General features: G+C 37.4%; 1 protein-coding gene across 7 annotated transcripts in view; it reads right to left on the reverse strand.

Moving 5' to 3' along the window:
* ARHGAP29 (Rho GTPase activating protein 29) overlaps positions 1-23,856 on the reverse strand; it is a 72,469-nt gene extending 48,613 nt beyond the window's left edge. For 2 of the 7 annotated variants that reach the window (XM_033114746.1, XM_033114748.1), the window contains exons 1-2: positions 13,334-13,464; positions 7,603-7,839 (exon numbers count right to left, since the gene is read on the reverse strand). In XM_033114746.1, the coding sequence (XP_032970637.1) occupies positions 7,603-7,807 (205 nt within the window). In that variant the 5' untranslated portion in view covers positions 7,808-7,839; positions 13,334-13,464. Of the gene's footprint in view, positions 1-7,602; positions 7,840-13,333; positions 13,470-23,707 lie in introns of those variants that run through there. The other 5 variants (XM_033114749.1, XM_033114751.1, XM_033114745.1 and 2 more) reach the window with 4 other exon arrangements.
* Positions 23,857-25,001: the final 1,145 nt, after the last annotated feature.

Raw genomic sequence — 25,001 nt, forward strand, 5'->3', positions numbered from 1 at the left:
TAGATTCTGGTCTTCTCAGAGTCGAGGAGATTAAATATGTTGAAATGAATATATTTTAAAATTATTATATGTTTTTCAATTTTCTTAGTTTTAATTTCTAACACAGTAAATATTAATAGACATAGCCCACATAAACAAAAGCTCTTTAGGATCCTCAATGATTTTTAACAGTATAAGGGGTCCCAAGAATCCCTGCTATGGTTATTCTGAAAAATCACTGCAAAACATTCCAATAACTATCAGCATAAATGTTTTACCAACTTGAAATTCTTTTTTTCCTACAAAGAAGCCATTATAAACACATACTGAAGTTGTTCCAAATCAAAATGCTGAAAAACAGTAACTGAGTTATTCAGCAAGAAATTTCAGAAGAACCTCAAATTACCCTATAATTAATTCCAATTTCCTGTGATTGAACACACTTCTGAAGCCTATAAATCAACAGAAATGAACGTGACAACTAAATTAAAAAATGTTAATTACAAAGATTCATAAATGTTCTAATTTTTGAATAGAAGAGTCACCTACTAGCACATCACTATATCCTGATAGGATTTCAGCTGGGACTTTATAAATTATTGCAAGCCCTTAATTACATTTTATAAGTGCTAAAAAATACTCCATTTTTACCAAATGTTCTTTTCCCTTATAAAAGAATAAAGCTACTTCAAACTCTTCCTATGAGGCAAAAAGTCTCAAGCTGAAAGTAAATTTTCAGAAAGGTTTTAAGGAATTTAAGCAGTTCCTTCACCACAAGAAAAAGTCTTCCCACCCCACTCCCCCCAAACAGAAGCAGGAGTGAGCAAAGCACATGAGGGAATAACTATTCTTCCCCAATACAGAAGAAAGGTGAAGTGGCTGATTGGTGTGGTAGAAAACAATAGATTTAGATCAAGAAACCTGGCTTCCAATGCTTGATCTGCCACACACTTCCTTGAAATGACGATGACTGTATACAAAACTCTTAGCTTCTCTGATCTCAGATTCATCATCAGAAAAACGGAATTAATAAGAACATCTAGCTATCTTAAAAGGTTGTGACTATCAAATAAATTAACAAATAAAACTGCTTTATAGTCTTAATATATAAAGTTATTGTTACTGTTAAATCTGTAAGTCATTCAAACTAAATACCTTTGAAAACTGATTTGTCTCACATACAACTACAGTCAATAACAAATATAGCAGGGTCGCACAATAATTTGGCTAATGAAAAACAGACATTAAAATTAAGTTTCAATTTCATTTTGTATATAAAAATCTAAATTAGTAAATTACTTGGAAATAAAATTATAATTAAAGATACTTTATAAAGATATTTCTATACCTATGAAGTTACATTACAATATTTAATTCAGTAATATAACTAAATACAAGATAATTTTTAAACTTTATAGCGGCCACATTGTAAATGTAATAAAATTTAATTTATACTACACAAAGTTTTTATATATACAAATATTCAACCAAAATCTTAACAGTAGTTATCTAAAACAGTAAAACTCCTGTATCCCAATGTTTGTTTGTTTATCTACTATCCCAATAATATGGTAATCTGAATTTTAATTTATTGTTTCACTCATTTGTACCATTTATTTTCTGCTTCATTCAGCTTATCAAGTGAAAACAGATTAGCCAGCTCCACTTTTTGGTTCTCATACATTAACACAATACCGCAGTGTTTATATTGCAAACACTTCATGGAAATGCTTAAGTAAATAAATGAAAAAAATCCATGGTGTTTTCCTTGATTTAAAAAAAAAAAACAACAAAAAACCCTGACAATTTTTAAAAGAGTCTTGTTAATTCAGCTTAACCTCTATGGGAAAGCAATGAAAACAACAAGGAGGAAAAAAGTTTCAGAACTTATCACTAGGAAACTCCCTTTTCTTTTTTTTCTTTCTTTCTTTCTTTTTTTTTTTTTTTTTTTTTTCTGTAACGACTTACGAATTTACAGGATAAAAGTAAAGCCTGAATAGCAGCTTTCTTTATCCAGCCACTTGGGGAGTGTAAAAATAATAGCTGACATTTTAAAACACTTATTCCATAAGCTTTACATTTATGAACTCATTTAATCTTCACAACCCAATGATGTAGGTGCTATTAACTCGTTTTAACAGATGAAGAAACTGAGGCAACAAAAATAAGTAACTTGCCCAGTGGCCAAAGGATTCCATGTTAGATGTTCTGGCTCCAGAATTTATGCTTTTAATCACTATGACATATCAATATGGTTTAAGAAGTTATGATTTAACGATAGTACTCTACAATTTGTGATTTAATAGGCTTTCACTTCCAATTGAATATGCCGGTTAACTATTTTAAGTGCTGTTAAATTATGTAAACCATTCTAGGCAAGTACAGAAGAGGAAAGCAATATCCTAAGAGCTGGCACATGTGTAATAAATGCGCTACCTGTATTTCATACCTCATTCCTCAGATTCATTTCATACCTTGTAGGCACCTATCAGCATTCACATTAACCTCTCCTAAGTGATATCCATTAGAAATCACTTTCAGAGAGGTTTACTTCTAAAAGGACACAGCAGGAGAGCATATCTGAGACTCACAACTTAAGGTTTCCAGTATTTCACAAAATTTCTTGCACATTAGAAAGGCTGAAAGTAATAGTCATCAATAGTCAAATTAACACCTATTGAAATCTGTCTGAAATCAATTTATACATCCTCCTGTACATGAACCCTGGGAAAAAACTGGGTTAATCCGTAAGACAGGATTTCAATTAAGACTTTGAACATTTTTGCAGAACTTCCCTCTCACAACAGAACATATTACTTAATGGTATTAAACATTTTATTTAACTTCTTCTGTTCAATAAAATTTACTTTAGAAAGTTAATATTCTTCTTCTAACTATAGTTCTGTCAAATTTAAGACGTAGAATTCATCTGAAGCTCTCTCTTATGACAGAGTTATGTTTTTACAAAATAAAAGTGATACTCTTAAATTAGAAAGCACTTTTAAAAATTAGAAAACTTTATCTGAAACTGAAGATAAAGTTTTATTTATCATTCTTTCTAGCCTGTTTAAAAAACAAAGCAGAAAAACAAGACACCATTGTCACAATAGTAAATTTTTATTAAAATACATTTTTAAAAGTGTCATATAATCAACAAGCTATAAGAAGTCTTACACTAACTGCTGATTTTCCTTCGAATATGACAATGGACACTTCCAAGTATTGAATACCAGAAAAATTATTCTTTCTGTCCTATTCTTTCTAGCCCAATTATAAAGTCTTGCACTTTCCAAATTCCCAAACTTTGAGCTTCCTTGTGTGGTGTTCTACCTGGGAATGAGGAGGTATGTCACAAAGACAGAGGTTTAAGATTACTGTATAAATTACAGGAACATTTATGAATCTGTTCTTTGGAATTCAGAACACATTATTTCTCAGGGGGCAACCATAAACCTGAATTGGCACTTATACTGCACATGTATTAATCTGTGTTATATTTCAACCCAGAGAACGTGTATATAATTGAGTGCCTTTAGCATTTTAATATAAGATGCAATATTTACCCCCATAATTATTCATAATGCACCTTAATAACACTGGATTGATCTAAACTTCAAATTTCACATCTGCTACTTGTATAAACGACTATAGGATAACCTCCTCCTGTAAATAAGTGGATAGAGTTAACAAACTCTGTCACTACCAAAGCAAGTGTTTTTCCAGTCTAATCTCCCACATCAAGCTCTCCATTTTTATTTGTTAATAAAAACACTAGAGGCAAACTGCATACATATCTTAACTCTGTTAAGGGGCAGAGCTCTTTGGCAGGCACTTGTTTTCTCTAATCAGCTCCTCAACAACTATCGCAATGTAAGTTTTACATTCTCACTTGGCAAATTTTCATAAATACCACACTTAGGATAGTTATCATAAAATTCACATTTAAAATCCTATACACTGGTGGGACGTGGATATCCTCTAAAATGCATTATGTAGTTTGAAAACAAATACTGTGTTTCCCTGAAAATAAGACCTAGCCGGACCATCAGCTCTAATGCGTATTTCAGAGCAAAAATTAATATAAGACCGGGTCTTATAAGACCCGGTCTTATTTTACTATAAATAATTTATATTAATTATTGCCCCAAAAGACGCATTAGAGCTGATGGTCCGGCTAGGTCTTATTTTCAGGGAAACACAGTAGCTGTCTGCTTCAGCTCTGAACTATCAATATTCAGAACAGTGTAGAACCCCACTGTGATTCAAATTTTGAATCACAGAATTATAAAATTGCTAGCATCATTAACAAATTAAATGATTTGAACTAGTCAGTAGCAGACCTAGGCCTAGAATCTAAATCACGAGATTGTCTTTCCAGAGCTCTTTCTGTCACGCCTTACTTCCAATTTAACCAAATTGTATATACAACCTGGCTGGAAACTGATCTGCTCGCTCAAATCAATGAAGGGCATGAAAGTTACACACTCTAAAGGCAGCTTAAGGAAGGGGAGTCCAAATAGACTTCAAGAGTTCTTATTCCTAGGTAAAATTTTCCTAAATTTGCTCCCATACCAACTTTTTCTAGGTTTCCTTTTAATGCTATACAAATCAAAAATATTTATAACTCAAAAATTCATCTCAATTTCTTGATTGATAATGGCCAAATGTTTATACCAGGACTTTCCAATAGAAATTTCTGCATCGATGGAAATTTTCATATCTTCATGCAGCCACTCTTCTAGCCACATGTGGCTAATAAGCACTTGAAATGTGCAACTGAGAAGCTGAATTTTTAATTTTAATTAAATTTAAATTGTAACACATCTAGAGGCTAACATGTTGGATAGCAAAGATCTAGATAATCCCCAGTGAAAACAGAATTAACTAATGAAATCACGAAAACTGAGTGATTTTGCAGTATTTTTAGAGTACCTGCGATGTGAAGCAGGTGACATAGCATGGAAAGAACACACCATTCTGCATTCATGACCTCTGGGTTCCAAATGAAATCATTTATCAGGAGTAGGGGCAGATGAAATCAGAGTGTAAATTATACACACAATTCATCTGTGAATGGGACTAAACGTACCTGCCTTTGTGGGGACCGTGTGATTTAGTACTGTTCCCATTAAGAGTACTCTGTGAAACAAAGCCTAGGCTCAACAATATGACTGAACACCGGAAGCAACGGTCAAGTGATTTTGCACATCATTGCCTCATGACAGGTAAAGTATACAAAGAAAATGATATTCAAATTACACCAAAAGGTGACTGAATTGTATGCCTACATTCTATATTCTTAACAGCTAACTTTTTAGCTTTTTGACAGACAACTGACATGAATTAAAATGCCATCAACAATGCCAAAAATCTGGCATCCTTTCTCTTAAGGAGGCAAAAGACAAAATATTGGCAAGGCCACTGACAAAATACTGACAAGGCTCCCTCACTGCAAAAGAAAAACAATGAAACAGCTCTTTGCTGTCTGGCCACAGTCTACAACAGTGGCGGGACTAAAGAACAGCAAAGCCAGGGATATTTCTCAATACCCAGAAGACAAAAGCATGGCCTATGTCTAGTCTATAGAAACATATAATAATACCACCTTAAATAGTTACAGAATTTTAAACTTTTTACCTGTTTTCCTGAAGACTGTATCTCATGTGATTCTTGTAATAATTCTATTAAGTAAATAAGGAATAGTCTGATACTCTAGCAAGCTGAAAATCACAACCAACATTAAATACAAGCATTTCTTATTTATAATGAGGTTAATTTATATGTTTATACATACTCCCTTGTTTAAGAAAAACAAACAAAAAAGGTTCTATCAACTCAAATAAACTAAATAGTATATTTCTGCATTTTCATAACAATGATCCAAAGACAGAGAAAACAAATTCTTGTCAAATCCAAGATTCATTCTGGGATGGAATACATATATCCTTTTAATTATGATTGAAGAACCAAGAATTAAAATCACTCCAAAGGTAAAGAATGAAAATTCACTGGCCACTGCTTACTAATGAGAGTTGGTTATCTAAAAGATGGTTTTTACATTTTTTAAATTTACCAGCCATAAATAGCAAGCTTTTTTATTAATAGCAATACAATCGAATATTTAAATTTTGAAATATGGGTTTTCTTATTAAAAGGATAATATCCTTACAGATTTTTAATATTAAATTTCCATGAAAAATATATTTCCATATACATACTTTTACCTCACGGGGTAGTCTCCTTTGGCTATCTTGTACGTATTATCATTTTTTCCTTTTTTTACTTAGGATCAGCTCTCAATCCTCTTGCTTTCTAATCTCTCAATTGTCTACTCAGAAACTGAAAATTATGTAAAATATTAAACACACACACAGTTTAACGGGGCTTATGTGACTGTTGTTTTAAGGTAAATTCAAATACGAAAATTGTGAAGCTACAATTCAAGTTCATGTACTTTGGGCATTTCAAACTGAAAATTACAGTTAGGCTAGAATGAACTCTTAAAAAGCATCATTTAATACATGATATGGTTTTAGTTTCTGTTTTTCAGAACATACATCAGAAAATTAATATTTAACTTATATATACAGAAAATATTTCTCGGACTCTTACAAATGTCTACAAAACCCCAGGGGGTCTTATATAAGTAACATGAGGTATCTTCATTTTCTACATCCTGACATACCATTATGAATATAGAAATGAACTACTACTTATCACAAAAGAATAAGAGCTGTATCTTCATTATCATTGCCATCAAATTTGGATATAAAAGAGACACTAAAAGTTGACACTGAGTTACTAAGAGCAAGTCAAGGAGTACAGATGTCCTCTTTACATCAGAAGAATCAAGTCTTGTGCTCCATTATCCATATCTAACTAGACGGAGAATAAATTGTGATTATCCCTTAACTCAGGGGTGTCCAAACTTTTTTCAACGGTTTTCACCAAGCGCCATATGCGGTAAAATACACAAACAGCCGGGCCACTCACTCGAGGTGAAGTACGTATTGCCTCACCTGGTTTATTTAAGTAAACTAAATATATTTTTGGAATTTGCTGCGGGCCAATTAACAATGGATCGCGGGCCACAGTTTGGACACCCCTGCCTTAACTGAACAAGCAAACTGAAGAACAGCAAAACAGAATTAAGTTAGACTTTTAAGCAAAAAAAATTCACTCAAATGCAGAGATTTTAGATTAGGTTTTAGGAACAATATAGAAAACTGAATCCCAGCAGAAGTCTCAACAATTTGAACTATAAACATTAGTCTGCTTATTAAAGGTGAATCAATGCACTGTGTTACCATGAACAAGGTTTAAATTCCAATGATTTAAAACTGTCCTATGTCAAATGGCACCAACTGCTAAGACTGATTTTCAAGTTTTTTGTATTCTTGTTCTCACACTTACCAAAGCTTCTATAATGTATTGCACTGTATCTGATTATAAAATAGTTTATGCTGTAAACATCAAAAATTGGGGATAAAAAACCATAAAATAACGACTACAGAATATCCTGTTCCTACCACTGTATACACATTTATTTCTCTGTAACTAGGCTGGCATTCAAAATTTTACAAACTATCCAATAAAAATGCTAAGAGAAAATAGTGGACAAACCTGAAAGAATAGCTTCTTTCAAATATAATAGCATATGGGAGAACTTCCTGATATCATTCACCAACTCCTTGATGTAATCCGGATCAAAAATGGAGTTGGAACTTAAAGACTTGAGCCCCATTTCAGAAGTTGTAACATCAGTAGAGAGCTGGCCTGATGATAAAACACGTTTTTTCTTTGTCTTTTTCTGTTTGTGAGCAATCATCCTTTCATATAACAGTCAGAAAAACTGAAATCCTTAAGGGGGGGGGGTCGAGAAAAAAAAAAGAGAAACACAAATACTACATCAACCAGGGGAAACATTCAACTAGGTTTTCACAAATAGCCAGCCCATAGCCCCCCTCAGTATTCTATTAAAAACAACCACCACAACAAAAACTGTACTATATCACTACTAAGAGTAGCAGCTTCTATTTAGTAAGTACCAGTAATCTTGACAACTCTATGATATACAAACTACTAGTCTCTTCATAAATTAAAGAGCCTGAGGTTTGGAGGTTAAATAATTTGTCTAAACTCTTAGCTGATAAATGAACTGGCTACTTAAATCAGATCTGCTTTGTTACCAAAATCCATCCTCTTAACTCCTAGGGTACAGAACTTTTTTAATTTGTAAAAGTTTTCCTGAAATGTCACTTAGTAGAAGGACATATTCTCCCTCGATGACATCACCTTCAAAAATAAAGATGAAATATGAGCTTTGAAAAAAGAAAGACCTGTTTGCAAAATGCTCCTCCATCACTTACTGTGTGTAACCTGACAAGCTGTTAATCTTTATTTTGGTGTGCTCACTTATAAAACAGGAATAACATCCTGACATCTACCTCATGAGATGACAGTAAGCATTAAAAGAGACAATGGTATAGAAGTTTCCATCCAGTCCATAAAAGAGGTTCAATTACAGTTAGCTCTCAATAATGCATACACATACATACATACACATACATAAACGTACACACACACTTATACACACACATACACACAATCTGGGTTATCAAATTTGAGCAAGAATTTTTCTTTGTTGAAAACAAGTTCTATGGGTGTGTCCACTAATTTGACACACCCTGATTGGTCAAATAAATGTATGATCGTATGGGCAATATTTTTGATAATTTCAGGATGGTATAATAAAAACACCATCTTTTGGAATGAGATTTAGATTTGAATCCTTGCTGAATACTTTCTGAATGTGTGACCTGTACACTTTGCTTACAGGCTATCTGAGGACTAAAAGGAAACACAAAATTAAAAGACGTCAGATATTAAAACACCTAATCCTGGCACATAGTTGGAACTCAAAAAAAAATCTTAGTTTGTTTCTGTTTCATTCTTATATTTTACCTTTCCAGAATAAAAAGTCCTAATTTTGTTTGTTACTATTGTAATCAAAAAGGAAATGACTGGTGGAATTAAATTAGCTCAAGCATCATCATTAAAACATTTTTCAAATATTTTATCTTGAATATTTGGATAATTTCAAAATGGTAGAATTACTAAGGGCTTCCACAGAATTTACAGTAGTAAATTTTATGTAATACTTATTTTCAGGTCATGTGTAAAATATATTTTGTATCCTTTACTCTTTCCAGTACTTCACCCAACTCTATAGATTTTTTCTTCCTAATCTACAGGCCTTTCACCTATCCACTTGTATCTCTACTACCACACTAGGTGAAATTACTATCATTTTTTTGTCTGAGCTACTGTTACTAATTTCCTAATGATCTCTCCACATCATTCCTGTCCCATTCCAAATGTAGTAGTACACTTTTCAAAACATGCATCTCATCATGTCATTTCTCTGCTCAAAACTCTTCGAAACGGCCACGGGAAGCATGCGCTACCAGGCTCAATAGGAGATCTGGCCCCTACCTACCTCTGCAATGTCATCTGGAATCAGGATTCCTACTCAACACTCCTGCCACACACACCTCCTTCTCATTCTTCCAACAATATTTGTTTACTGTGACCCACAGTAGGAAATAATATTGCATCCTGGCCAGGATACACATCAGGTATGTTATGTCTGTGTGTGGTGTTACGTGTAGGCACGCATAAAACAGAAAACAGATTCCAGCTAAGGAAGGAGCCAGGTGATATACTCAGATGATTTCTATCCTATCCCGTTTCATTTTTTAAAATGCTGGCTGCAACCCACCAAATTGGTTTCTTACTCATAATGGGTCCATGACCCTACAACTTGTAAAACACTGACTGATTGACTCAGGGTCCTACCTCTGTGCAGTTCCATTTGCCTCGACTACTTCTTCCCCTCGGTTTACTCATTCTAATCTCAGCTCAAAAATCACTTCCTCAAAGAAATCTTCCTGGACCACTCCTGCCCCCGTAACTACCACGACCAAACTAAAGAAGAAGTTCCTGTTAGATGTTTTACAGCATCCTGTACTTTTCATCACTTCACTTAATCAAAGTTCACATAGATGGTTCACGTCTTCCTATCTAGACTATAATCTCAAGGATATCAAGATGACATTTGTTTGCTACATAACCACATATTCTCTGTTTACAGCACAGTGCATGGCATATGAGGGATGAACTACTCAAAACTATTTGCAGAATGAATGAGCTTATAAATTTATAGTTTTTATTAATGTTTATAGAAAAAAATGGTTAATTCCAGACTGCTGCAGTGGTTTTAATGGAAAATATAAATGATTTTTAAAAATCTGTCTCTAAAACAGTGTCTTTCAAACACAAACACACACACACCCAAGCATATAAAGTTGAGTACAGGCAAGATTACATAAAACTGAAATCAAAGTTAGATTTCTATTATTATTTCTCTACCTCTGATTATTAAATAAGGTGTCCCAATACTTCTCTAATAGCGGTTATAGTTCCTTTATTCAATAATCTTGTTAATCTCAAATTATTTCTAAGAATGTAATTTTTAAACTAGTTGTAAACTTATCTAACATTAATACTTAAATGCGTAGATAATTTCTAAAATTAACCTACAACAATTTTTAAGCTATTATTTATTATAATACCCAAGTGTCCCCAACAACAACAACAAAAAAACAAGTGCCTTGTTTGGGCAGCTCTTTTACAGATCATTAATTGAGAAGACTATTAACCCAACATTTTTGCAGCTTACTTAATAAAGTCACTCTGATTAACTTTGATGGCTTTTAGTTTAATAAATCAGAGAATTGGTCATTGTCCTGGTAAAAAGATGCTTATAAAAATTAAAGACATATATCACAAGTTCCAAATAAAACAATTCACCTATCTCAGCAAAAATAATTTACTTTAACAAGTGTCAAATTAGTAACCCAAAGCTGTAAAAAGTGCTTCAAAAATGCTTAAATATTTTTAGTCAAGACTAAGAAAAATCTGTAAACAAGAAACAAAAATGGTGGGGAAAAGAGGAACTAAAAAATGGTTATTATATTCTACCTATATCAGCAATATGAGTAATATACTAATTTGGTTATACATATTTTACTACTATTCATATTTCAAACTGAAAAAAAGAAACATTACAATTGAAAATATTTAAATAGCAAAGTAAGTTCAAGCTCTCATAAAATTGGACTATGATAATGAGAAAGTTTTGAGGATATACACTTTCCAAGACCATCCACACTACTGTGTCCCAAATTGACCATCCTTTAGTTAGAGGTAACATAAAATGTAGTTAGTAACAGTTGGCAATTTAATTAAATGAGGCAATAATATGGAAAGCACTAAGCACAGTGCCTAGTTCAAAATGAAGACTCAATAAGTGTTAGCCATTATTACTAGCAGTGCTTTATTGTGAGAGATTCTTCTTAAACAAAAGTAATGAACAGGATGTGGCTTCACTACAATATATCTGTAGACTGTGAGCAAGAGATATACCACTAGAATTGCAGAAACTTAACTGACTTCATGGAAACCCAATAAATCTCTTCCAAGTGAAGTTTGAACTGTACAAACAGATTGTTGAGCAAAATATTTGTGAAACGCTCCTTATTCTCATGCATCTCCTCCACTCCAAACCATCAACATTAAAAACGTGTTTAATACACTTCTCAAAGAACTCTGTAGCAAATAGAAAATTACTGTGCAAAACTTTCTCTGTACATTCTAAATTCTAAGCAATATGTGCATTAGAAATATGAACACTAACTTCCTTGTGCCCTGGGAATGTGTCTTTTCCAAGACTTAAGTAGCCTGAGTTAATGTCCCTGCCCTAAGTACCTCCCCTCCAAATGTATCATTACAGAATTATTTTCATTTTAGGCACTGGGCTGTCTAATTGAAGTGTGAAATTACCCCAAATATTTGTATATAATACTTCCCATTTTACTGTTTCTACCTCAGGGAAAAAACTGCCAGATATTTCAGAAATCTGCCATTTCAGCACAATTTCTTTTTTTCCCCCAACACAATTTCTGATTTGGTAGGACTCTACCTAAAAATCAGAAATCTACAAATCAGAAAAAAATCATCCTGGAGGTCTTTAAATACATATTTTTAAAAATCTCCACAAAAAAAAAGAACAGGGGCATGTCAAAAGTTTTAGCAATAATATGCAAATAACTGTAATTTCTAAAGAAAGGCATGCAATGCACATACACTTCATTCCTGTGCATTTAGAACCCAGCGCGTTTAAAAAAGAGGAAGCTGCCCAACCTCCCACGCCTCCAAAATGTCTAGCATTCCTGGCAGGCAGTGCTCTCCCTTGACCAGCTCAAACTATCCAATGCCCAAGACCACGTTCTCCATCCCAGGATTTAGAAAGAGTGGGGAAAAGAAGCAAAAAGGGCCGGCGAGCATTGATAGTGAGAGCCAAGAGATACCGTCACGGAGACAGCTGGAGAAAAGGGAAGGGGCGCTCAGGTCCCGCCTTTAGCAGCTAACAGTCCTACCCTCGGAAAAGGTATGAGGCCAATTCCTACTTGAGAAAGAGCAGAAAAAGATTAACATGAAGACACTGGGCTCGTCTCGTCATTCACTAAGGCTCCATTTCACCTTGAAACTTCTCAGACTTGAGCTCATGCGTCAAAAAGAAAATTTTAAAAACGAACAAAAAAACACCGTCAAGCCCCAAACACATGCACGACGGAATTAGGAAAACCATTGAGACTGAACGAAACACCCCCCTCCCCTTAGCCCAAAAGACAGACGAGGAGAACAATGCACCAGGGAAATCCTGAAATATCTCAGGAATGAGACCCAGTAGAAGCGAGGACTGCTGTCAGGGCAGGTGGGAGCGGGAAGGGATCAGAAGTAAGACCGGACTGCAGCGGTCAAGAGCAGAGATTATGAAGCAAAATTGCCTGGGTTTAAGTCCGCACTCTGTCATTACTAGTCTATGTATTCCAGCAGGGTTTTAACTTCAGTTTCCCCGTGTGAAAAACGAGTTAAGTAATCCCGGACCTGTGGTGAGGATTAAAGAAATTGAATGTGGAGCGCTCTTAGAACTGGATGCGGACGATGGGATGTGCTGTGTGTGTGTTTTTATTATCATCGTCATCATCTGCTCAGGCCACCGTTCGCGCCCTCCCGGTTGCTCCGGCCGAGCCCCGAGCGCCCCTCGCCCGTGTGGGACCCCTCCCGGAAGGACCAGAAGCCCCGAGGACCCCGGCCCAGCTCCCAGCGAAGACCTCAGCTGGCCTTCACCTGGGGCCACCGCGTGCCGCCCGGACCTTGTACCGCAATTCAAGGGCGGCTGCCGCGAGGAGACCCCCGCCGGCAGCCGCAGCCGCCGTCCCACACTCACCGCGGCGCTCCATCCTGCGTCCTGGACGTGGACGTCCTCTCTACACTCACGCCCGCCGCCGCCGCCGCCGCCGCTGAGGGCTGGAGCTCGCCGCCCCCATCCCCCCTCGGCCCGCGGACGCCCGGCCGAACCGCCGCCCCGGTAGCTACCGCCAGCACAGCAAGGGCCGCCACCGCCCCGCCCATCCCGTCCTCTCTCCTCCCGCCCGGCCTCGCCCCGCCCCCGGGCGCCCAGCCCATTGGCCCGCGCGCCTAGAAGGCGGGGCTCAGCAGCCGGCAGCAGGTGGGGCGGCCGCTGGCTCTCACGCGCAGGAAGCCCGCTGTCAGCTGCACCGGAGCCCGCAGACTGTCCCTAACATCGCAGAACATGTTAAGACACCCTGTGTGGCTCGCGGCAGGATAGGCGGAGCGAACCTTAGGAACAAGTCACCTGATGACTACATCTGGCTAGTGGGAGTTTCTCAGGTGACCAATCCACATTTCTTATGAGGTGCTTCCTTTGACCACCTTGTACCTCCCTCTCCAATTCCTTTAAGAAAACAAAAACCAAAACAGGACCCCACACAGGAAAAGGGTGACCCAGGACTGGTTCAACTCATTTTCAGAAGAATGAACTACCTCAAAACCAGCTAACTACTCTGCCTTGTGTAGTTCCACTTAGACCTATATTACTTTCTTCAACTGCACTCTCAAACTCGCTCAGAATGAGAAAAATGTCTGAGAAAGATGAAAACAATGCTGGGGAAATAAAGTAAATTTGGCCCCTCAGGTGCTACTTGGAAAAGATAAATATGAAAATGCTCAGCTCCTTGGTTACTTTAGCTCCACACTGAATTTTTCAGACTTAACTTACACAAATTTACCCACCCCACCCCCCAAATCCTAAACACAACTGTACCAAGACATGCATGCCACAGATACTCAGGAAACCTCAAAACCACTTTCCTTCTAACTACACTTAAAAAGAAAAATGAACCATGGACTCTCACCATGAAAACTGATGATGCCCTGACCTGAAAACAATTATTCAGAGGAGGCATCAGGCGTTCCCAGGCCAAGAGGGGGTGGGAGGCCAGTGCAGTGCAACCCTGATTAAATCATAAATAAGGTTTTGGGGAAGAAATATGAGAAAGCCATTCAACCTCAAACAGCCCCGTATATCTATTTTAAAATACATTATTTTGTGCTATCTTATCTACTATTCCCCTTAGTAAAGAGGACTGTGTTCCTCATTAAAGTGGAACTCACAGTGTCACCGACAATGTCTTGAACAAGGTTCTGATGGGAGAAAGGGTATTTGGGGTGGAGGTAGTGGTGTGACAAGAGACTGAAAGGAACACACAGCAGGGAGGGAGACAAAAAGCAGTGAAAGAGAGACAGAGACGTGAGAAGGTGAGAAACTAATGGAGAGGCGAAAAAGACAGAGAGAGGAAGAAGACCAAGAAAGATGCAGAGACAAGTGGAGGCAGAGAAAGAGAAAATAAGATGGAGACAGAATAAGTAAGATAAGAGACACAGAGATGACAGAGAGACTGCCCACTGACCAAGAAAGGGAAAGGGGATACCTCTCACATACAGTTCTAGGGAAGTGAAGCCAATTAGGCTCCTAGGTTGTTACCGGGGGAAAAAAAAAATATATATATATATATATATATATATGAACCCCAGGCTCCTTTATTACCTAGGCTCTATAATTATTTTGCAGACTTAATTTTTAAAAACTTATCCATTAAGCCTTAAACCTAACTGTATTAAGATAAAAAGCACTAGAGATACTGAAGATACCTAACATCCAAATGTTCCTGTTTGGAGAGAATGATGTGCCATGGACGTTCATCATGAAAACCACTGATGACTAAACTAAAGGACACCAATGGGAAGAGAAGATTCTGAAGGCCAAGGATGGTAATGGCAAGGCAACTCTCAGGGAGCCAAATAAAGGAAAGTCTGCCCCCTCGCAACTGCTCTGTGTTCATATCAAGACCCTTCCCACTAGATCTACCTCTAAACCATCTCAAAATAGCCAACTCTTGTGCACAGGACTTGACACAGAGTGGGTCTTCAATGATAATTGATGGTTAAATTACAAGTAAGGTCACCTGAAGGAAATTTTGGACAAGTCTTGTAATCCCAATCCTCCTCTTAAATCTTTTAAAAAATATGTTAATTATCTCATCTTCTCCATCCTTCTTCTGAGTAAGAAGGATGATGACCTTTGGAAACATTAGAAAAAATGGCAGTTCACTTTTAAATTAAAAGGATTATTTTATTAATCCCCCCACTTGCATTGTTTTAAAGTAATGTTATAGCACACATATAAGTTTCAAGTGTGAAAAGTACGTTATTGCAACAATACTTTTCTGCAAGTCCAAAATCCTTGGTTTATAATTAAACTGTAAAGTGTTAAAAAAAAAAAGAAAGAAAAAGTAAATCATCTGTATATTTATTGTAAATGTCCAACAACTTAAAATATTGTTCAATTAGTTACCGAAAAAAACTTAAGAAACATTTATTTGAGAAGAAACTACTTGCATTTTTACCATTTCACAGTATTAGTGTCTCTAGTATTCTTTCCTTCTCAAAAAGAAATCCATATCCTTTATAATGTTGCTCTTGAGTCAGCCATTCTGTGAAGCCTCAAGTTACATATTGTTAAAATCTTTTTCACGTGTTCTCTGCAATGTTAACGTAGTATTGTTATTTTTGTTAGGTTTCTTCATATTCCCACAGTTGATTCTGTAGTTTAGGTAGCCTACTTTTCATAACAGAACACTGGTCTAAAAACATCTTACAATGTCCTGAGATATTTTTGGTTGTCAAAACTGGGGAGGAGGTTGTACTGACATCTAGTGGGTAGACGCAAGGGATGCTGCTAAATATCCTCCTTGCACAGGAGAGCACCCCCCACCCCTCACACCCCCACCCCTAACAAAGAATTATCTGGCCCAAAATGATCAATAGTGTCAAGGCTGAGAAACCCTGCTCTAGACCTAATTACCAATCTATACGCAGTAATAGAGGAACATGTTAAATTACATCAAGGATGCACCCAGCAAAATCTAGACTGTTGGCCATTTTATAGAGCAAACTACACGATTTATTTAACAAATAAATTGCAAGGATAAGATGGGAAGAAAATCTGTAGATTAAAAAAGACTTAAAATTTTAGATATATCAAGTGCCAGAAATAAATGAGACCCAACTTGCCCTTCTCCTATACTGTCTTCAGACACTACTACAGATAGCACAGAACCGTGATCCTTGAGAAGGGATCACAACAAATGAGGTAAAGCCTGCAATTTCCCCATCTTTCTGTCTGGAGGCACATTCTGGCCTATAGCACAGGAAGGGGGAAGCCAAGCAGCGCGTGGTACTTGTGTTGAGAGACAGGGATCACACTTCAGAGAGATGGGCAGTGAGGGGTGGGAGGCTGGGGTCTGCAGGACAGAGTACCAGAAAGAAAAGAGGAAGACTCCAGAAATTTGCATAAGCAATTTCTTAATTCTCTTACTGAATATAAAGCTGCACATGTGTAGGGTGAAACTCCACAAGGAGGGGGAAAGAATTTCCAGGGAGCTATAGCAGGACATTTCCCATGGCTCCCACAGGCCTGGGAGACCTCTGAGTTTTCATCAGCTGGAGTAGAGACACCTGCTGAACACTCAAGGCACGATCCCAGAAAGGCGTGTGTTAGTAGTACATCTAACATAGGCCTAATAAAAATGGCATTCTAGACTCACCCCAATGAAGCTTCAAAACAAGTCTCATTTTGTAAATTTTTTAAAGTTAAAACAAAAGTAATAACAATGTGCTGTGGCATTTACAACATATACAGAAGTAAAATATATGACAATAGCAAAATGTATGGGAGGAGGGAAATGAAAGTATACATAAGGTTCTTACATTATATGTGAAGTAGCATATTATTTGAAGGTATACTATAATAAGTAAAAATTCATATTAAAGTCTTCAGGGGTACAGTTAGTAAGCCAACAGTGGACATCAATGGAATTTCAAAAAGTTAATCCAAAAGAAGGCAGGATAAGAAGAAAAAGAAACAAAAACAGATGAGACAAAATTAAAAACAAGACATTTATAGAAAATTCTACCCAACAACAGCAGAATACACATTCTTTTCAAGTGCACATAAAATATTCACTAAGCTAAACCGTCTATGGGACCATACAACAAGTCTCAATAAATTGAAAAGGATTGAAATCAAACAATGTATGTTCTCTGACCCAAGCAAAATTGAATTTGGAATAAATAACAGTAATAATTGGGAAATCTCTAAATATTTGTAAATTATAAAATATACTTTTAAATAATCAATGGGTCAAGTTTCCACAAGAGAAATTTGAAAATATTTTGAACTGAATGAAAATGAAAATGCATTTCAAAATGTGTAAGTTACACAGTAAAAGCAGTGGTTAGAAAAATATACAGTTTTAGATGCTTTGTTAAAAAGAAAAAAGGGTCTAAAACCAATGAGCTAAGCTTCAACTTTAAGAAGCTAGAAAACCAAGAACAAATTAAACACAAAGTATGTAAAAGGAAGGAAATAATGGTAAGAATAGAAATCAATACATATAAAACAGACAACAGAGAAAAATTAGAAAAAAGTCAATGTAATTAAAAGCTGGTTCCTTGAAAAGATCATTTAAATAGATAAATATCTAGCTAGATTGACCAAAAAGAGAGAAAACAAATTACTAACATCATAAATGAAAGAAGGGACTTCAGTATAGACCCTACAGATATTAAAAGAGTAACAAGGCATTATAACAAACAACTCTGACAATAAATTCAACAACTCAGATGAAATGGAAAAATTTCCTGAAAGACACTAATGACAAAACCTAACACATAGAAAATCTGAATAGCCTTATATGTATTAAAGAAATTGAAAATGTCTCAGAAAGAAAATTGCAGACACAGATGACCTATATTACTGATGAAATCTATTGAACCAGGTAAAATAATCCTACAAAAACTCTCAGAAAATAGAAAAGACAGGAACACTTCCCAACTCATAGTATGTGGTCAACATGACCCTGATATCAAAACCAGAGAAAGACATCACCAGAAAATATAACAAATTTCTTAACACAACATTAGCAAGTCAAGTTCAACAATATGTAAAAAGGATAATACATATGACCAAGAAGAGTTTTTCCCAGGAATGCGAGCTTTAATATTTAATACGAAAAAATCACATGATCATCTCAATAGAAGCAGAAAAGCATCTGACAAAATTCTGCATCCACTCATGATTAAAGCAGGTATAAAAAAGAATTTCTTCAACCTGATAAAAGGCATCTACAAAAAAATCTACAACTAACATTATAGTTCATGATGAAAGAAAATGTTTTCCCAATGAGACCAGGATCAATATTGTTACTGAAGGTCTTAGCCAGTATAATAGAACAAGAAAAAGAATTAAAACACATTCAGATTGAAAAGGAAGAAGTGAAACACTTTATTCCAAGTTGATATGTTTGTGTACCTAAAAAATCCTAAGGAACCTATAAATAAGCTTTTTACAACTGGGGATGGGGTTGTACTAACATCTGAATAATATATAAATAAATATAGCAAAGGCATAGAATACAAGGTCAATATACTATAATCAATTTTATTTCTATATACTAGCAACAAACAACTGGACAATAAAATTTTAGTAACTAATATCATTTACAATAACATAAAAAAAAACAAAATATTTTTAGGAATAAATTGAACAAAACATGTCCAAGATCCTAAATTTAAAATTACAAAACACTAGTACAAGTTAAAGAACTGAATAAATCAACAAGTATACCATCTTCATAGATTGGAAGACTCAATATTGTTAAGACTTTAATTTCTCTCAAATTGATCTATAGTTTCAAACAATCCCAAATAAATCCCTCCTGAAGTTTTTATAGAAATTGACAGGCTGAGTCTAAAATGTACATGAATATGTAAAAGATATGGAACAGCCAAAACAATTTTGAAAGTGAACAAAGTTGGAGGACTTAACACTGCCTGATTTCAACACTTAGTATAGAGCTACAATAAGATAGGGTGATATTAGTATTAAGAGAAATTTAAATTAACAGAATAGAATAGAGTCCAGAAATAGACCCACATATATACAATGAATTGATTTTCAAGGGGTGCCAAAACAACTAAATAGGAAGAAAGGTAGTCAAATGGGGCTGAAATAACTTGATATCCATATGGAAAAAAAATGGTCCTCGGCCCTTCACAGCATACCCCTAAAATTAACTCAAACATGTATCACAGACCTAAACATATAACTTAAAACCTAAGTCTTTTAAATTCAGGAGTCAGGAGGGGCGGCTGCCTGTTTTTATAAATGAAAGCTTTGGGGAAAAAGAGCCATGCCCAATTATTTATGTATTGTCAATAACTGCTTTTGAGATATAAGAGCAGAGTTGAGTAATTGAGTTGCTACAGGCTGTAAGCTTAAAATATTTACAATTTGGTCTATTAAGAAAAAATTTGAGGATACTTCCTATAAAAGAAAACATGGGAGAAAAACTAGGGAACAATTTCTCTATAAATTGTTCACAATTTATAAATTTATACATTTATAAATTGACACAAAAAGCAAGAACCATAGGAGAAAAAATTGGTAAACTGGATTTAACCAAAATTTAAAACTTCTGCTCTTAGAAAGACAACTGTTAAGAAATCAAATAGAATCTACAAATTGGGAGAAAATATGTGACAAAGGACTTATATACAAATTATATTAAGAATTCTTACAACTGGATGCTAAGAAAACACACAACCCAGTAAGTTAATAAATAAAAGATATGAACAGACACTTAGCAAAAGAAGATACACAAATGGGTGATAAGCACATGAAATAGTATTCAAGATCATTAATATCAGGGAAATGCAAATTTAAACCACAATGAGATACCACTAAATATCTACTATAATTCTTAATTTTAGCTAAATACCAAATTTTAGGCAGGATGCAGAGCAACTAAAATTCTCACACATTGCTGCTACACAAAGTATATAACCACTTTGGAAAATAGTCTGGCAGTTTCTTATACAGTTAAACATACATTTACAAAACCACCCGGCAATTCTACTCGTTTATATACCCAAAATAAATGAGCATACATTCATCTAAAACCTTGTACACAAATGTACATAGCAATTTTTTTCATGATAGTCAAAAACTGGAAACAACCCAAATGTCCATCAACAGATAAATTGATAAATTGTGATACAGCCTTATAGTGGAATACTACTCAACAATAAATATCCATGATATAGCAAAAACCATGGATGACTCTCAAAAGCATTATACTGAATGAAAGAAGCCAAGCACAAAAGAATATATATTGTATGATTCCATTTACATGAAATTCTAGAAAAGATGGAACCAAATCCTTAGTAATAAAAACCATCAATAGTTGCCAGGGGACAGAGGTTGTGGTGTAGGGGTGGGGCAGTTCCAAATAAGCATGAGGGAACTTTCTGGAGTGATGGAAACGTTCTATATCTTGATTATGGTGGTGATAACATGAGTGTATACATCTGTGAAAACTCACTCAAAGTATATAAAAATCTGTTATGACTGATGCTCAATGAATATTCGATAAGTTATAAGTAAAATTATAGGAGGTTCCTTTTGAATATTCCCTTAAACTCAACTTCCTCCCTTGATACTTTTCAAAATATTTTCCATCCTCTTCCTTAGAAAGAAAGAATATGGTATTTGAAAACTTTCTTAGTGACAAATAACATTTTTTTAAGAAAAAGAAAAATTCTTATCTAGGGAGGCAATATCATCAAATGGCTCTTGTGCTTCTTAGAGTAATAATTAAGACAAAGAAGACGGGGGAAAATTCTCATTGTACCAAAAATGTGTTCTTAACCTTCCTTTTAAACCTCTTTGTTTCTTTACACGTGAATGTGTCTTTATGTGTTGTGACTCATCATCATGCTGGAGGTGAGGTAGGAAATTAAAAACAAGTAAACAAAATAGACTTCAAAGCAGAATGGTGGAAGCTGATCAGTGACATCCTGGTATACATTAGAGATAACCATCAATTCTGGCCAGAAGGGCCTTCTGTGCTTATTATTATATAAGTAATTGCGTTTTTTGAAATTATTTTTAACCTTTTGAATCGCAATTACTTTTGCACCAACCTAATAAAATCATTCTCTTAACTTCAATCTCATACAAAATTTCACCTCTTCCAAGAAGCATTTTCATTTCCTCCACTGAAAATAAATCATCCCTCTACTTTCCCATAGGACATCCAACATACATTTCTTGAGTAATCCAAAATATTATGTCTTGGGCCCTATTTATTCAATATTATCCCTTCTACCCAATAGACTGAAGGCTCCACAGGACCCTAACACAAAGTGGGATCACACAAAATTGTCTTAGTGAAAGCTGAAACGAATCACCAACAGCACAGGGAATACAAATCCTTCCAGGGTGGCTTCTGGGCATGAGTTTTGTTCAACATACTACTAACTCCTGGGACCAACAGCAGTAGTTGTAGAAGTCCACATTCCTAGGTCAGGGGCCTTTACAGGTGAGCAGTGAAGGTGCTGATAATTTAGGTGGATGTTCTATTTTAGGGAGATGGGCAGAGCTAGAATGACCATTCACCATATATTCTCTGAACAGCACTTTCTTCATCTCAGCCAAAGTTCTATTTCCTGCCAATTTGGGAACTGAAACATTTTCTATCCAGGCCTATCTTACTTTCTTTCAAGTTCACTCTTAAACTCTTCTCAGAATCAGGAGACTAACGCTATTTGTACCTTAAAAGCTAATGAAACTTAAGGTCAAGACTCCTCATTTGCACAATTCCTACAGTCAGAAAGCATTTGAGTACACATTTCTGGCAAACTGCCTTAAAAAATCTTCTGAAGAAAGGGATCTCATAATTTATTGCGATTTCTTTACTCAATCTAAAATATTCGCTTTCATATCTCATTTAAAATTCTTTTTTGTGAAGAGGATACCCCTCCCCCAAAACTGAACAGGAGGTGAAGCTAATTCCCAAAAAAAGAAGTGAAAAGAAATGTGGAACTAAAAACGTGTTAGCTATTTCAGCTTCACCGCGGTCTTGGAACTTTCAAGAAACACCCTCTAACACTCCCAAAAGATCCACCGTTAGAAGACAGAGTATATCAAAGATAAAAAAACAACAACAACAACAACGTGGGGGTGGTGGTGGCAGTAAAGAAACTTCAGCTCTGTCTCTAAAGAGGGATAGTGGTGAAAAAGGGAGACAGACCCTGGACAAGTCAGAGAGGCTAAACGACGAGGAGAGTCCCTGGTTATTCCTCCGGGCAAAGGAAAGCCGTCCTGAGCACGAGGTTGCGATCAGAAGGTCCTGGACACCCAGAGAAACTAACTCACAGGGATACACTCTCCTCCTCGTAGGAGCTGCAACTCCTCGCCTGTCAATTCCTGTTTTGCAAAGCACAGGACTCTCACTTGGGCCAAGGCTGGGAAAAGGTGCAGAGAGGCGGGGACGGAGGGGGGTGAGGTGGGAGGGGGGTTTGGGGAAGGGACAGCTACAGGCGGAAGAGAGAGAAGGGGTGGGGACAGTGGAAGGGGAGGGGTGTGGATAGAGTGACAACGATGCACCAGAGGGGGGCACTCGGATAGAAAGGGAAGGGGAGTGTTTTTCTACCTTCAGTTGGTCCCCCTACCCCACCCCCCCACAGCAAATGATAAAACAGCCTGGGCCGAGGTGAGGTGAATGAAGTGTGATAAGAAAAGGTAGAGATGCGACACCAGATGTCTGTTATTTTATCTCAGCCTTCGCATTTGTCAGGCTGAAATTTCAGAAAACGCCACCAAACTTTCAAAAAGATCCCAAGTGAGGAACGCGAACGTGAAGACCCGCTGAAGGAAACGAATGGGGAAAAGGGAAAAGGAGCCCCTGCATTCCGCATGGAGGCGGATGAGGGCGTGTGGCCAGAAAAGGGAGAGAGACTGCAGGAAGCTCGGGGGGACGTGGAATGGGATGAAAGCCGGCCCGGCAAGTCTCTTCCCGGCGGACCGGGCGGCGTCGCCTAACTCAGGATACCCATCCGGGGTCCGCAGTGTCCGTTCAGCGACCGCTCGCGCCCTCCCGGCTCCTCCGCTCCTGCCGCGCCCCGCGCGCCCACCGCTCGGGTCCGACCCTCCTCAAAGGACCCGAGGCCCCGAGGACCCCGGCCCGGGCCCCAACGCACCCCGCAGCCGCCTCCGCTCTGGACCGCCGCTTCGGCCGCGGGGACCCTGAACCGCAAATCGTGGGCGGCCGCCGCGGGTGACCCCAGCTCCGAGCCGCAGCTGCCGCGGCCGAAGCGAGCGCCGCCGCCCCACACTCACCGCGGCGCTCCATCCCGCGTCCTGCACGCGGACGCCCGCCTTACACTCACGGACGCCGCCGCCGCCGCCGAGGGCTGGAGCTCGCTGACCCCATCCCCCACGGCCCGCGGACGCCGGGCCAAGCCGCCGCCGCCACCCCTGGAGCTACAGCCACGATCGCGCCGGCTGCCGCCGCCCCACCCCCTGTCCTCGCTCCTCCCGCCCGGCCTCGCCCCGCCCCCTGGCGCCCAGCCCATTGGCCCGCGCGCCTAGGAGGCGGGGCTCAGCGTCCGGCAGCAGGTGGGGCGGCAGCTAGCTCTGGCGCCCAAGTCGCTAGCTGTCAGCTGTACCCGAGCCCGCAGACTGCCCCTAACAATGCAGGACGTATTAGCCACTCTATGCCGCTTGGGGCAGGACATGCGGAGCGAACCTTAGGAATAAGTCACCTTTTGCACCCTCTAGCAAGGAGCAGGTCCTCTGTCCTTGTTTGTGAGATTTCTCAGATGGACACTTTGAATTCCTTCCAGTAAGGAATCTGGTCTTCAACTTGTTTTTTCTGCTTTCTTCCCACACCCTTTGGGAACAAAAATATATTCTGTGCTTAAGTTTAAAACTGCACCCACTCTTTTCTGTCTTACACTGTCGTTTTCAGAAAACTAAATTTCTCAAAACATCAACTATTAAGTACCTGGCTCATAGTAGTTGCTCAATAAATACTAGTTGAATGTGTGTCTCCCTAACTGTGCTACTTGCTTCTTACCATTAGATGTTCCTTGAGTAAAGGGACTCATCAGCACTGCAGCGGAAATGAACAACGAAAATTAAAGCATTTACCTAGTGGTTGGACCACACAACCTACACACAAAAAAGTATAGCATTTCTCTTGAATAATGAGAGTATACATTAGTTAACACAACCGTTCTACCAAGAATACCCTTCCTGTCATCTATGCTGAGACATAGCAGGCACTCCATGAATATTAGCTGAATAAATGTGTAAAATTATGAGAAGGGAATTTGGAAAAGTTCCTCAATCTCGTCCTTCCCTTAACTCTTTTTAAAAATATATTAAACATCTGCCATATTCTCCACTTAGTCAGAAGGAATATGATAATTGAAAACAGAGACAAATGGCAATTCATTTTTATAAAATAAATGCAATTACTGAGAAAGAATGAACATCAAAAATCTGTTATCTGGGACAGGTGGCTCATGTGCTTGGTAAAGAAAAGAAGAAATAAAAGGCAATACCTCCATCAAATCTTATGACAGTCCTAGAACATACCCTTATACACCAACTTGTTTTTTACATGTAA

This window comes from Rhinolophus ferrumequinum, chromosome 9 (assembly GCF_004115265.2).
Source record: "Rhinolophus ferrumequinum isolate MPI-CBG mRhiFer1 chromosome 9, mRhiFer1_v1.p, whole genome shotgun sequence".
Lineage (NCBI taxonomy): Eukaryota > Metazoa > Chordata > Mammalia > Chiroptera > Rhinolophidae > Rhinolophus > Rhinolophus ferrumequinum.